Here is a 16,781-nt window from a genome sequence, read left to right as displayed (position 1 = left end):
ATTTCAGTGGAAAACTTGAGTGCACTGAGGAAAGCTAAACTAGATAAGAAACCGGAGAAATGTTTGTGAATTTTTTTTACCCTTAACTGTAAAAAAAAAATATCTTTATGAAAACATTGCTTTTTTGGGTTGGAAGGAGATAGTTTAGTTTCAATCCATTCTGTTTTTTTTTTTTACCAATTGATAATTTTATCTTATTTAAATAACAAAAACTAACATGACATTTTACAGCAGATGGGCATTGTATAAGAAGCAGTGTATTTAATATATTTAGGTGCTACAGTCTATTTTTTTAATTAAAACTAACATTTCAAATGTGCTTTGCTTTAAATGTATTCTTCTTTTCTAATCTGAAAAAACTGTACATTAGGAAGTCGATTTCTACCTGTCAGCAGTTTTCCAATAAAATGTGTGAAAGTATAAGGTTTAATTTCCATTTAAAGTGCATTTTTTTTTTAAACAAACCATAAACATTTATATCTAAATAAACTAGTCACTATAAATTATAGTATATCAACAATAATAAATATATTTGTTGATTTGTTTATAATAAAAAAAAATTAGGCTATAATTGCTTATAAAATGAATCATAACAAAAAAACAATAAAAACATTTACCAAAAAAAAAGGTGATAGATAGAGGCTCTGTGCCAGGAAGACCCAAATATTTACTTTGTTTCGCTTTAATGCAGATTTCACAGGAGTGGCAATGTTCCAACTGTACTTGTTCAGAGGGAGCATTGATGGTTTAAATACACAGTCATCTTTTTACAAAATGAGGAATCTGTTTTTTTTTCCCCTTACACAAAATAACAGGGTTGTGTGTTGTACCTACATATATTTTTTTACTACAAATAATACGTTGAGTTTGCATCTCCAAAAAGGAGGACTAGAACACATCTGTCTTATGGTCTTTTACACAATTAATGTTTTTGTTAGAGGTTTAAAAAAATCTGAAACTAAGAGGTTGAACTTTTTAAGAGTTTATTAGAAAAGGAGTTAGAAGACAGATGCCATGATCATAGAGGTTTGTTTTTAGTATTTCACCCATGCCATTGTGGAGGTTTTCTTTATCTACCAAAAGGGATTACAGATAAAACAAGGCTTGAACCTGGTTGAGCCAAAAGAAAAGCAACTCTTCTTTAAGAGTTATGTTAATTTTATGGATTGGATTTGTCCCCAGTGAGAGATAATCATTTTCTTTGCTGACTCCCTTGAACAATAACTTTAACATACATCATTTTTTGTCTGGCAATCATCACTGTTTATAATTTGCTTATTTCTGAACCTTTTTTGTATTAATGTGTTTATGTGTTTAAGGACTTTGTATAGCACATAATTAGAATTTTTGACTTTATTAGTATTTAACAAATTAATATATTTCACTTTTTCTTTTTTTAAACTGAAGCCTTTTCAATAAAACGTCACCACCTATTGTATCGAGAATTCCTGACAGTATTTTTTTTCAATAAGTGTTAAAGCTAATTCTGTGCCTTGACTAGGGCAAAAAATACAATACAATAACTCACAGAGACATATTTTTTTTGTTCTTTATTTTGCCTTATACAATTTCTTGTATTAGGAATTTGTTAGTTTTCGCATACACCTTTTTTTAGAAACACAAGGTAAACTAGAACATTTTCTGCAATTCTTGAAAACATTTGTGATCTAAATCTGACTTGTTTAGCCACTTTGATGAAATATTGACTTGTAGTAGTTAAACAAACAATACTAAACAAAATTTAAAAATCTTTGCAAGATACCTGATTCTATCTGAGCTGGGTCTAAAGAACATATAGATTTAATTTTGGAAATCCAACTTAAACTGTTCCATTGTGTCATCAATTTAAATCTACTAAGATGGCAAATAAGCAGTAGGACTGTGTGGAAAAAGTGCTACTACCTCTGAAAGCTGACTACTCATCCCGTTATATAGTTTATCATTAAAGAAATTCATAATGTGTTTGCTATCTGTGCAATGAAATTAATCATTAGTCAGGTTTAGCCATTCCTCTATATGAAACCCAAAGGTTATAAATGTTTTCAATTATTAATAAGAAATAGTAATAAATGTGACTTGTTGAGAATGTTCTTATAAACTTTTGTGTTTTCAATTCATGCAAAAGTGTTAACTTGCAACTTTAAAGATTTCTGTTAAAAGCTAGTTTATGGCCTTCCAATGTGTTTGCATTAAATCATGATAGATTTTTATTTTGTTTACCTTAGTTTTAAGAAGAGTCTGTTTTAAAACTTATCAAGAGAAGGAGTAAAATAAACATAATGAAATAATGATCTGAATTGCTTTAATAAAAGAAGAAATAATTGCATTCTGAATTTATACTATGAATGACATTTACATCTAAATCATTACTGTGTGAATGTGTAGGAGCTTTAATATTTTGGAAACACAATCAAACAGAAGGAACAATCTTTGGCTGAAGGGAACCCATTCACATCGATTTGAACATTAAAGTCAAACCATAAAATTGGTTTACCATAATACATACATAATTTGGATAAAAATTGCTAAACCTGACAAAATAATACATAATTTGGATAAGGTTGGTAAACATGACAAAGAATGTACAATAAGGACAAGGTAGTCTGTAAAATAAAACCATATATACGTCAGAGTCCGCTTTAAAGTCAATATCATGTCTTTAAAAATCACTCAGAGTCTGCTTCCTCGGTACATGACCATCCACTCTAAAACCATGATATGATCAAGCTTTCAGGTTACTGATGCATCATTTGTGCTGCTACCAGCTTATGAATATTTATAGAACTTTGCTACTCTAAATTTGCATATTTGGTAGCATACTCTTCGGAAAGACAAAGGAATAACTATATATGATTATGTAGGAGCGTGATGCACTGACACAGAAGGTTCTGCCTCACATCCTCAGTGGCAGAAACATTATAAAAGGACAGAATTTTCTGTTAACGGTCATGCATACAAAACTGATGTAACTATTTCTAGTATGAAAATAAAAACCACTAATCTTAAATTCAATTATTAAGCATAATTTTCAGGATTTCAGTTATTTTTAGAGTAAAAAAAAGCTTTTCAAAGTAAAAAAAAGTATGCCAATATCATTTTGTGAAAATTGAAAGTCCAATCTTCCACTTACAATTAGCTATAATGAACTGCTAAACTTTTTTGTTGCCTCCATTAAAACATACTCTTCTGTATTAGGGCATGTTATAGTGTAGGTCCTGCTCCATGCTCCGTCTTTTCATTTGGGAGCCTCTTGAACCAGACACCTTTCGATAGTCATGACCGGGATGAGCTGTACAAATGAGGACACCACATGAAGCAAGGGGAAGGCACAAAGTGCTCAAGTGCTTTTATTGAAAACAACTCAAAATCAAAGTGTTCCAAAAGTGCTTCCCATTTCAAAAATGGGGATGTGGCACAGCTGTGATGATTAGCAGCTCCTGGCACCAATGCACTTAGTGTAGGGCTGCCCACTCCTGCATCATGCCTGTGAACCGCTATAACCACGCTAGTATGACCCCTCCTATCAAGATGCGAGTGCTGCAATTATTTATTTAAAATGCCAAACAGCCGCGGAACTCATGTTACCACAGGGCATAAAATTTGGATTTGAATACTCGCATTCAAATGAACTATATATTTCAATGTATTTGTAGATCAGTTAAAATGTCCGGGTGCCAAATGCATGTTTGTGCGGTTTTCTATTATCATTATTGCTACTAACATTTTTTATTTTTTTTTTTGTGCATAGTGAAGTGCTTATGCGATGTGTGAAAATCTCAGCTTTCAAACAAATGCAATACTTGAAAATACACTTTTTCCCCAAAAGTGGGATTCTCTGCTTGCACAAAATATCCTAATTAAAGAGAAAATGGGAAAGGGCACAATTCACACTTTGCACCTGTAGGGCACCCAAGAATTCCAGACAAAGCCACTCATTATAGAAACAAACACCTTAAATGCAGTCATTAGTAATTTTTTTTTTTTAACGCAGTTATACTTCTTTGATCATCTAGAGGCCCTAAGATATAATGCCCCTACGTCATCCCTCTTTTATATATATTAAGGCAATGGGAGTCTGTGTGTTTTACAAATGAAACAACAATAGAATGCACTAAATGTTGGACTCCTGTTATTCATTTAGTAGATGTCTTTATGCAGAACATTTTGTAAAAAAATGTGTAAAACGATTTGAAGAGTTTAATCTGGAATCTACTAATACAACTAACAATGCAGAATAAAATTTTAAAGTAAAGGAAATATACTCTAGAATTAATTCCACTGCATTATACCCCTTTAAAATTAAGATGGTAAGGTCAAGATATTATATATTATTGTGCCATTTACCTCATTAATCCTATGCTAATAATTGCTTGTTGGTTGAAATGATAGCTGATCAGTTTATTGTAATTATCTTGTCTGCCTGTTCATACTCCATATTCCAGGTTTTGATATAGAATATTACATCAACAGTAGTGGCATAATAACAGGCACATGAAGGTATTTGTATGATTTCACGTGCCATAAATCAACATAGCTAATAAAATATTTCCCAGTCAGTCCCAAAGTATATGGAATCAAGAAAGAAGAAATCATCCAAACTAAAAAGTCAAGTTAGTGCAATTTACGGAAGTTTCTACTGTTGATGTCCATGTCGCTTTCAAATCAACCTTGCTTGATATAAGAATGTATTATGACTGGCTTTCAATTTTTGACAAAATAATTATTGATATGTGATCTCCCCTTTGAGCAGTAAATATAAAACTGAAAAATCAGCAACATGTATTTTTGTTAGGAACACATTACTGTATGTTTAGATCTCCACAGCACAAGTGAAGGGATTCTGAAAGGAGCGCATATTTATATTGCCATGTTTCCCCCAAAATCTTTAAGGGGAATACCCAACACTAAAACAGAAATACTTACTTTTTCAGGTATAATGTTCAAATTATTGATTCAGTACCTGAGGACAGCATTAGCAATTCAATTTCTAAACATACGGTATATATTACACTGAAAATCCGTGTGAGCCATCTAATATATAACAAAATACTACTGTATGTGTGTGTGTGTGTGTGTGTGTGTGCGTGTACGGTCCCTCTGAGCATCTGACTGGTCAGCTTGGCTTTAGTCTGATCGGTCAGTTTGACAAAGGAGTTAAAAATGGAGCATTTCAACTACAATATATCTAGTAATGTACTAAGAGAAGCTGGGCTGCTAAATTCAATTGTGGCACAACTTGAGTTGCCTTCAAAGGCAGGAAGTATTTGCAAGAATATAAATGATGTTTTCACAACAGGTAATGATCGCCTGTCTACCATGGGTGTCAGTTAAAAAGCAGACAGGAGACGAGCAAGGGTCCTCGAAATGACAGAGTCTGAGAAACAGACTTTATGGAAGTGCCAAGCAGCAGAAATTGAGATACATGAGGATACTGAGGGAACGTAGGAGGAACACTGAGAGTCACCTTCAAAGACAAGTATATTCAATGTTTTCACAGCCAGTTTTCACACTAGTGGTATTTTAAAAAACGGACAGGAGGCAAGCAAGGTGTATTGAAATGACACAACCTGAAAAGCAGGCTTTAGGGGAATATGATCAAGAAATGAAGTGCTAGACAAGGAAGGCTGACATACACAGGTTACCAAGGAAAGGTGTAGGAGGAGCACGGAGAGTACATGTAAGGCAAGAGATATTAAATACTTTTAAATGCTTTATGTTATAAGCAGGGCTGGACTGGGAAGCTTATTCAGGCCAGGAATCCCAAGTCTAACCCAGGCCACACAATAATACATCAGTTTTCTTATACAGTACAGGCACAAACTCAAAAAACCAATAAACATTATTTTGTCTTGGAATTTTTTTTATGAATGAGAAGACAGTAGGTTCAGCTTTTCCACATACATTTCACTCTTAAATATTAGTCTCAAGACAACCTGTGATAAAGTGTGGAACAACACCTCATAAATAAATACAACATGTAGTGCTATTATATTTATATCAACACAAATGTGAGAAAAGCACTGAACCAGAAAAAGTAGTTGTCAGTGGAATCCACAGTGCACAGAGTATTTTAGCAATTTCAACTGTGAGTCAGGAATCTCCACAGCCGAGTTGCTGTCAGTGTCTGGATGGTGAGGCTGAATACTCTTCCATAAAGTTTGAAGTGTTGGTCAAAAAACACCACTTTGAATTTCTTCAACAGACAAAAGACTCAAAAAATGTCTCAGTGCCACAGAATTCTGTCAAGCATTTTTTAAAGAATGAACTTAGTAAACAAAAAGCTATGAAACATCTTGTGTAGCCTATTCAGTCACTCTCTCATCATAGCACGAAGGTTTAACTGTGAGAGCGCGAAAGACACACTTTAAAAATGTTAAAATAAAGTAAAAACAAGACACATTCATTAACAAACTTATCATGACAGATGTGTTTCATAAATAAAAAAATAAAACATTTTGTGTAGCCTATTCAGTCACTCTATGAGAAAAAGGGGAAAAAAAAAAAAAAAGTCAAAAATGTGACCATACGCTACACTTCATTAAAATTTGAAACAAAAAATAAAACAAAATAAATACACAGTAACAAATACCAAAACCCATACAACATCCAAATATAATTTAAAGTATATTATAAACTTTTAAACAATTTTCATATATAACTTTAATCGCAAAAGCACTAGATGTTCGCACCACTCATCATAGCGTTCCTATTTAACTGTCAGAGCGCAAGACACACATGAAGTCACAACTTGACTTGAACAAAAACAACAAACCACCCAACCAGAAACCAGAAAAGAAACCCGCCAACGTTAAATCAAAAGGATTTATGCCCACTACTGAGCAAATGCACCTGCTCATTTTCCAGTATAACAACGTTACATAATTTCACTGGTTGCTCTAAATGCCAGGCAGGGCCAGGCCAGATAGCAGGCCACCAGGAAAGCTCTCACCGGTTGTAAACATCAGTCCGGCTCTGGTTATCAGTCTTTGACAGGTAATGTAGCTAGTTAGCTTAATAGACACTAAAGGTGCCCTGAAAAGTTAGGTTCTAATTTTCTGTAGAAATATGCTTTTATATATATATATACACTTATTATTTTCTGTCAGATTTGTGGGAGAGTTAATTGAGACAGGTAAAGCAAAACAAAGCATATTATGATAACTAAGGAACCCAGACAGCCTATAAAAGAGAGAAAAAAATGTATATCAAAATTAGACTACCATGATTAGACTTTGAAAACAAAAAAAAAATGCATATAGTATAACATAAATAAAAATTACAGCCATTTAACAGTGGATATTGAAAGTCAACTTCAACTAGATACTTAAAACCGAAATATATTATGCTAAAGTTAACCAGAGCCCTGAAATCAAAGAAATAAGCACAACTTAAAAATGTTGCTGCAGATAATAGTGTACAATGGAGAAGATAACATTAAACATTCTAAACTAGCATATTAAAACTGCTCTCACCTTGTGGTGGTCTGAGCATAAATCCCTGCTGTTTAGCCCAGCCAACAGGATGGAGGAATGGGTCAAGGTAAAAAATCCAGCGGTCAAGTTCGGTGTGATTCTCCAAGCCTAAGTACTGAAGATGCAGTCGACCGCCAAGGTTTTCCTTAACTATTACAGGCCAGGCTTCCAGAGGATTGTCTGCGCCCTGGAGCTCTAGTTTACAGCCAGGACTAAGGATGTCCAAGGGGTTCCTACCCCGGTGGGGCTTAAGAGAGAAAAAAAAAAAACACAAGTTCATTAAGGAAGTGAAGGTAAGGATGATTTAATATATATGGCTGAGTCAGACTGTGTCTTTTTAAACTTTCCAGAAAACTGACATATTACAGTTCAAATTATTACTAAAACCAAAGAGGTGCTAGTAAAGCTAAAAAGTATTGCTACGTACTGGGAGAAGTAAAATTAACCTTAGAGGCCAAGACAAAATACAAGAAAAAAATAAAGTACTGATTAACCTAAGAACACCTAATCATTTTGAACTATAAATATAAATCATTTTAAACATTTTAATAACTTTAGTAGCAGCCTTAGGAGTATCCTTTTCTACTTCTGTTTTCCTGGATATGCATGCTGTGCAGCAACAAAGAATGTGCTTGAAAACAGTACAGAAAATGTTTAATACTGTATATATCTGCGTAAATGTCATCTGTTCATCAGAGGACCTTATTTTTTTTGTTTTCTAACCCAAAACAGCACTTTGACATTAACAGGCACCTACAGTAATCAGGTATGTATTACCTTTTATTAGAAGGTTACATTTTCTTCTATTATGTGATCCTCACCTATGGTCATGAGCTATGGGTAATGACCGAAAGAACGAGATTGCAAATACAAGCGGCTGAAATGAGTTTCCTCCGCAGGGTGTCTGGGCTTTCCCTTAAAGATAGGGTGAGAAGCTCAGTCATCCAGGAGGGGCTCAGAGTAGAGCCGCTGCTCATCCGCACTCTGGTGAGGTGTTCCGGGCAAGTCCAACCGGGAGGAGGCCCCGGGGAAGACCCAGGACACGCTGGAGGGACTGTGTCTCCCAGCTGGCCTGGAAACACCTCGGGATTCCCCCGGAAGAGCTAGAAGAAGTGGCCGGGGAGAGGGAAGTCTGGACATCTCTGCTCAAGCTGCTGCCCCTGCGACCCGTCCTTGGATAAGTGGAAGAGGACAGATGGATGGATGGATGGATATGTGACTCTGTTTAATACACATAGTACATATTCATGAACTTGAATGTGCTTGTTTGGTTTTGTTGGGCTCAATATTGTTTTAATAGATTAGGTTAAATTAGACCCCATTCCTTAGTTCACAAAAATTAAAATCACCAGTAGGCGAACATTGAGAAATTACCTCAAAAGACTGATCGGACACTATAAAAGCTGCTGTTTTAATTTCTTCCTTTAGTGTTGAAATAGAGAATTGAGTCCATGTGAATTGAATGGATAACTATTTATACTAACCCCTTTTGTCCCACAGTGGCACTGGGCCTGGTTTGAGGCCAAAGAAAACTTGCACCTGAGTTGGCCCACAGGGCACTAATTGATGTTCCTGATTATAAGGCATCTTTCAGAGATGACTGTATAGCAATTTATATCATGTACATTTTTCACTAAAGTACTCTGTCAAAACCTTGTGTGGAATTTTTTATTTTCACTTCTAATTCAAAAAGATTTCATCAAATAGTTTATGTAGCCTACTTAACAGTTTGTCTTGTAGCCATATACAGATGCCACAGGCAGACATGCCCTAGCTATCTATTTACCCACTTTTACAAGTTCCCAGTCTTCATAAAGGGTGCAAGAATTTATGTAATATACACAGACAAAGCAAGGAAAACTGTTAACTTATATTCTGAAGCACAAATAATGTTTTTCCCCTCTATTTTTCTAACTTCCTCTTTGGTAGAATGTTATTAATTCAATGTAATAATATATCTGAAAATTCTTGGTATACTGTACAACTATTTAATAAATAAAACACATTAAATTAAAACAATTTCAGGAAACCCTTTATAGAACATGATCCTTCAATTTGAATAGATCCCAAATCTTACATTTTAACACCAACCATGTAATCAACTACTTAAACAATTTAGTAAGACTTAATAACATTGTTTATTCTTTGCAATACATTATTATAAATTCATTATACATAATTACTGAAATGTCTAAAATTTGTCTAACCTTACCAGGATGCACTATATAGCTTTTTTCATACTTACCCCTTCAAGAAGGTTGGCAGGAGCACTATATGCACCAGTTAGTGTTTGAACTAAGAAGGCAGCCCAGTCTGTATATTTCTCACGAATCCCTAGGAATACAACAAAACAATGTAAAATCTCTGGACTACAGGACTAGAGGTGGCAATATATTGCCAATGAAAGAATAGTACATTCTTTTATAACATACTTGTTCTCAGTGTACTCAAATCCCCCCCAGAACTTGTATGTTAAAATCTACAAATGTTGTAAAATCACTCCTTTTTAAATTTTTGCCTTCCTTTACAGTCATAATAAAACTAATTTTCTTACTCCAGAACATAACTACGCCCAAGTATCTATGGATGTCAAACCCAGGACACATACAAAGTGTTTGCTTTAACTTGATAGCAATGATAAAACCTAATATTTCACACCTCAGTGACCTCATGCTTCCAAAAGTATAATTTTAAATTTAGCTTGACAATATATAAACTAAACACAGAAAAATAAAAGAAAACTGTGCTTACTGAATCAATCTACTTGATAGGTCTCCTAGTCCACTAACAATTAATCACAACATATTGCACTGGGCACATGGTACAAAGCTGAGGAAAGAGCTGAAAGTAACCTACCTTCAGGGGGCCTGAAAGCTTTGTTGTTCTGACCACACCAGCCCAAGGGATGCACATCTGCTGTCATGATGTCACACCAGAAGTCTGCTCGACGGTCATCACCATAACCATCATAGCGTAGAAGAAGAAGTTGTCCACACGTCATGATAACTGTTGCAACCCAGTAGGTGTCAGGGTCCCCCTTGTTGCCAACCTCCAGCTTCATCCCAGAACTAAAGCCATTTTGCAAGCTCATATCAACCTGTACAAATCAGATAAAAAGCACTTTGCTTTTCTCTGCTTTATACAACAAATCAACGCATTCCAAATACCCAACCCACCCCCTTAAACTGTTAACATAAAGACATGCTTAAGCCAATGTCACAGTACACAACTTTTCTAAAAATTTTCATCAAAGCCTTATTTTACATAATCTTAAGAAATTCTACTGTTGCTTGCGTGGTATGAGACCCCAATGACTTAGTCATACTGTTCTGTGACTTTTTATGAAAAAAAAATTAAACTGGTTTGATTTTCCTACAGCAAGTCGACACTCATAGATTTGCTCTTTTGTGTTTGCAAGAATAACAGCCAGTGAGTGCTGAAATGGACGTACAGTGCACAAAATGTCCACAAACAATGAACAAAAATAGCAGCTGCATGGAAAGAAGGAAAACAAAGGTTTAAGACTAAAGAAACAGAAGAAAAGTTTGTCAAAATTGAGAAGCAACACAGATGCCTGTGCAATGATTCATGTATGTCACACCAATAGCTGAAAAAGAAAAAGATGGGCTTAGGTTATGGCTTATTTCGGTGTGCTCCATGAAGTCTGTCTGCCAAAATGAGGCCACATTGTGGTACTTTAAGGGAACAATACAAGATCTGGAACAAGGACGAAAAGTTGTGAGGAAATTGTATACTCGGTCAACCCCTGTAATTTCTAGTCACATAATTTGACACTCTCTCCAAAATAAGCAGCTAAAAAAAAAAAACACAACTTAACCATATTTCTTTAACCACATCATATTCTCCAAATGTAAGATTTGGAATGCAGTTACAATATATATCTATCAATATGCCAAAATGTCAGCTGTTTGGAACTTATCCTTCACTTAATTACTTACATGTTTGAAGGCGCTGTGAGGTGCTGCCACAGTTCCAGTCTCCTCAAGATAATCATCCCAGCTAAATTCCAGGTCCTCCATACCAGACCCCCCATCTGAAAAAGCATAGTAATTTAACATCATCCTTGTTTAAACTAATTAAAGAGTTTAACCAATGCAACAGTACTGTCAGCGTGCCAGGAAGAAGCCAAAATGGAGGGGTGTTGACCTTGGTCTGCGTTGCTTTATTGGTAGGCCTCATAAAACAGAGAAGGGGTACACCTACAACCTGCTTTGATGTTACATTGTTTTTTAGAACTAACTATTGTCATATCAACACCTATCAAATGATCTACAAATTCATATTCACTCTTATTCCATTTTGGAGGTTTTAGTGCAGTGTTTCTTAGTCTTGTAACTACATTATTATTGTAATATTAATAAATTCAACTTTAGGACAGCAACTGACTAGTAATACCTGCCAATCATGACAGCAGAGATTGAGAACATATTACACATTGGTCAGACATGCAAATAAAATTTCAGTGTGCTTTGTGCATGACAATATATTTCAACTAGAGAACCTTATTTGCCGGCCTACAACAGTTGAGAAATTTAAAATTGAACTATAGCAATATGGGATAGTGTTTGGAGCTACTCACTAACTAAAGACCTCAGAAACATAATCCATAATATAGCTGAATAATAAATGCAAGAACAAATTGGAATGCTGTAGCAAGCAACACTGAAGTAATACAGAATACATAAATCAACATGACTGGAATTGCTGCAGAAACTTACTGTGTAAATAGATGTGTCAATGAAACGGACGACAGAACTTAGACACATTTTTGAACACTTATCACTATTTGTGTGTACTGTGGAGTACAGTATAGCTGTAATGCCCAGGATGGGGTTGCAAGAGGTACTGGCCAAAGACAAAAGAGGGCCAAAATAGACAAGTGTTTTGCTTTATCACTTCTCAGAAGCCAATGTGTTCAATGTGTATGCACATTAAAAATCTAATTTAGATAAACCAAAAAAGTCTTTGAATTAAGAATCACAGTGGTGTAGCAGTTAGTGCTGCTGCCCAACAGCTTCAGGAGGCCGAGTTCAAACAATAACCCGTTCACAGTCTATGGAGTCTAAACATACCTTATTTATCTATATGGATTTTTTCTTGAGTAAACTAGTTTCATTTTGAAGTCCTGGAAATATACTTGTTTGGTTAACTGGCCGTGGATTGAGCGAGTTTGTTTGTATACCCTACAAGAGATTGGCATCCTATCCAGGGTTGGCTTTGGTCTTGTGCCTACGGCTACACAAGGCTCTCATCCTCTAACAACCCTGAAATAAATCAAAACAAGTTCAGAAAAGAATGGATAGATATTTTTGAAATTCTGCATGGTAGTCTGTGTTTTACTATTACTTCCTGTGTTATTTTGCTAGGTACTGCGAACTACTAAAACATTGAATCTTAAACCTTTAAATAGGGTACTTGACCTGCCTGTGTTCCAAAATCTAAAAAATATAATTAATAAATCTATGACAAAACATTTGCCTCTTTAGACACTGAATGCTTGCAGCTCTGTCACCCAAATCAAATCTATGTAAATAAAGCTGAATTGAAATTTGTTTTTATAAATGTTCATGGATCACTTAAAAACAGCTGCACAAGTTTTCATAAAAATTGGAGACAACTCAAGTATAGTTCAACTTAGAATACAGGCTATATGGCTGATTTATGACATCCGGGATGGCAGTGCAGACAGCCTGTGGGCATAACAAGGGTCATGAAATATGGTAGTGTAATCTATCATTTTATTACTTATTATTTATCATCACTCCTGGACAATCTACACACATAATTACATTAAACATTTCAATCTCAATCTTCCTTTACAGAATTTAAGTCATATAAAATTATGTAATGTGAATCGCAGAGCAAGTCCTACATTGGAATATTATCAAAGCCATGATCTTAACAGAATGAGATAAAGGAGGATCTGTATTGATACCACATTTACTTCATCCCGTCAAATTAACCCTTCCATTTCAAGCAGCCATAGTTCCCCATTAGGCCAGGTTTATACTTCATGTGACGCAACGCATGCTGCAGCGGATGCTCCTGCTACGCAAGCTCTTTACTGTTTATACTTGCGCGCGTACTTTACGTAAATCTGGAAGAATCCACCAGGTGGCAGTGCCAAATATTATAACGGTGAGAACTGGTTTGGCTTCGCTGTGTTATGAATTGCCCGAAACGCCCATTAAATTCCGATGACACCATACCGCAATATCTCTGAAAAGGATGTTTAATGATTAAATCCATCAATCCAGGGATATGTCCATTCCAGCTAGCATTGGGCACAAGGCAGAAACAATTCCATCGCAAGGTGAACCAGCATACACACACACTAGAGCAGGGGTCCTCAATCCCAGCCCTGGAGAGCCGCAGTGGCTGCAGGTTTTTGTTCTGACCTGGTTGCTTAATTAGAAAGCAATTCTTGCCAATAAAGCACTAACAAGCTATGAAATTAAATTAACTCTGCTATGTCAGGTCATTCTCATATCCTAGATTTTCTTTCCCTTTCTATCATGCAAATGATTTGAAGGCTAAAATGGACGAGTAATTCTCAGTCCTTCACTTTTTTCTCTTCATTTTTCATTCATTTATTTAATTAAACCCAATAGTGCAGATAAATACACACAGGTGTAAATGTAAATAAGCTAAATGGAGAAATGCTGCCCTCTCTTGTCATTTGCATGTTATTGATAATAAGGAGCAATTAAAATAGCTGTTTAAGACAAAATTAAGCAATAAGGGCTCAAAATCACTAAAGTGAAGCAGAAGTGTTACTTTAGCAATAAGTGCTTTTTATTAAGCAACTGGGTTGGAGCAAAAACCTGCAGCCACTGCGGCTCTCCAGGACCGTGATTGAGGACCCCTGCACTAGTGTCATTTTAGCGTCACCAAATCTAAATATCTTTGGAAGGAAACCAGAGCACTCTGTGGAAACCCAGCCGGAAAACATGTAAACTCCAAGCAGGGAATACCAGCGACGTGACTCCCTGCGAGACAGCAGTGCTACCGCTCTGCCACCGTGTCACCCGCATGTGTATAGTTATTAACAATATTCATTATTTAAATGAAATTAACGGTTTATCTGTAAAATGTAACATACGTCAATGCATTTCATCATGAAAGTGATATCAAGTACAAATCTAAGGATTCTAAATGTGCAGAGAGTTGGAATATCAAACACGTCATGTGTTCTGTGTGGTGATCTATTGCTGTTTGCCAATGCTGTTATGGCAGGAGGAAGCCCCAGAAAAAAAAGAAGGGACAAAAGATGGTATGAGAGACTTTTAAAATGTATCGTGTCATTGTGATCAGGTATACGCCACGCTTGAATATAAAAGCACCACAAATGCATCTGTATGTCAGCATTTTGCTTTACCACATCGAACCATTCATCAAACATTGAAGCACGCACACCGATCCCGTAGGATCCGTATAGCGCCTTTCTGTCACATGTAGATAGCAAACAGAGACTCTGATGCCACATTCCAAATTTTATCACACTGCGCCCCCTGACGTTTTGCTGGTACTGCAAGTCGCGCACGCGTCATGTTCATTTCTGAGGACCTGCTCAGAGGACGCACCAAATGAACACTGGGAACACATGGCTGCCATGATGCGTGTGCATATGCATTCTGAGCGTGAAGTATAAACAAGCCCTTAGAATGTATTTTTCCATGATGATAAATAAGATGCAGGGCCAGAACCTGGAAAGTGCATGCATAGGTCTCTGGTCAAACTGTTTTTCTCTCAGGGAATTGTATATCATTTGCTCAAGAAACAACAGCAGCAGAAATCTATTTATGTGTGCCTCTGACAAAAAAACATTAATTGGGAGGCATTATGCTGACTGCATTCTTACAACCTGGCAAGTGGTATAATTCAAAATTAACTGATTCAACAATTTGCATTTAATCAGGCCTATATGAGAACCACAAAACAAAATCATACTTGTTTATGCTCAGTGTTCTAGTCCTCCAAAAATTATGCTAGAATTTAATTTCAAAATATACTGAATAAACTTCTTCTGAACTTCTCATGTGCCACAAACCTCATCAGTGCTGTGATCTAAAGCGGTTACATTACAATGTTATTTTGGTTTTCTTCCTTCTTTTTCTTCTGTGTATCATATACTAGCTACCATGTTTTTTCTGTACATTAGGCCATGTAGCAAATTTCTATGAATAAAAAAAATAAGACAGTGAAAGTTTTAGTTTTTAAAGTACAATTTAATACCAGGCTTTAAACCCTAAAAATATTACTTTAATGAATAACAAACAGAGGACAAAAATGGTGGAGAGTCAGTCAAATATTAAATACTCGTTACAAAAGTAAGGGGTGAATGTTACAAAAATTTAAAAAATGTGGACTTGATAGTTTTTGGTTCATATTTGATTGATGAAATACACAAGTCGACTGATTGATCTGCTAACTTCAACCTGTTACTCATGCATTCTTCTGTCGACAGCATATTACAGTGGAGGACACTTTTTTCTAAGTTACTGTCATGCTGGAAACCATCCTCCAACTATCTATATACAGCATATTCTGTATGATACCACCTTTCTGTACACAGATACTCAAACACATACAGTATAGTTGAAATAAATCTCTGTACCTGCAAAGAGCCTTGAGTTTGTGCTCAATATGAAAATAAAGGATGTCTGGTTACAAATTTAAAAGCACATACAGCACCCTGAGCTTGCAAATTCAAATGTGCTATACAAATGTAAACTGAACTGAATGAGGAATCATGTATTAGAAGTGGGCAGAAAAAATATATGAATACAATTGAATATTCCAGTATTTTTTTGTTCTGGTATATTATTTATACACAGTAGCTCTGTCGGCACTATAAATTCTGCAGCAACATCTGTGGGAATGCAAGAACAATGCATTTTATTGGCATATGCATAACCAAATGCATTATAACCGATGCTGCACTTTAAACATTTGAACTGCTGCAGTTATTTCTATACCAAATATTCCATTTGGGTTTAAATTGACCATTTGGGTTCATTTTGATTTTTACAATTGCACATATAAAACATTCAATGTATCAGCATTGCAAAATTAAAATCAAGTATTGCAGCAGTACAAACTCAGACTGCAACATTTAAAATAAAAAAAAAAAAAAGTGTTTTTCACATTTAGAAGCTCAGAATGCTTTACATATTTACAAATATACAGTACATACCCTTTACTAGCTTTGCAACGTTCTAAATAATTAATTATTAATTATTATTATACACAGTTAAGATTTGGTCTTTGTCTTCCATAAAATCGGTG

At 35.4% G+C, this 16,781-nt stretch overlaps 1 protein-coding gene across 4 annotated transcripts in view; it reads right to left on the bottom strand.

Moving 5' to 3' along the window:
* The window catches only part of sfmbt1 (Scm like with four mbt domains 1), a 73,827-nt gene that overhangs the window by 31,893 nt on the left and 25,153 nt on the right, over positions 1-16,781 (bottom strand). For all 4 annotated transcript variants that reach the window (XM_039771137.1, XM_039771140.1, XM_039771139.1 and 1 more), the window contains exons 3-6: positions 11,432-11,526; positions 10,329-10,569; positions 9,718-9,806; positions 7,473-7,719 (exon numbers count right to left, since the gene is read on the bottom strand). In XM_039771137.1, the coding sequence (XP_039627071.1) occupies positions 7,473-7,719; positions 9,718-9,806; positions 10,329-10,569; positions 11,432-11,526 (672 nt within the window). The remainder of the gene's footprint in view (positions 1-7,472; positions 7,720-9,717; positions 9,807-10,328; positions 10,570-11,431; positions 11,527-16,781) is intronic.

Source organism: Polypterus senegalus, chromosome 12 (genome assembly GCF_016835505.1).
Source record: "Polypterus senegalus isolate Bchr_013 chromosome 12, ASM1683550v1, whole genome shotgun sequence".
Taxonomy (NCBI): domain Eukaryota; kingdom Metazoa; phylum Chordata; class Cladistia; order Polypteriformes; family Polypteridae; genus Polypterus; species Polypterus senegalus.
This window is presented reverse-complemented; position numbering and strand designations above follow the sequence as displayed.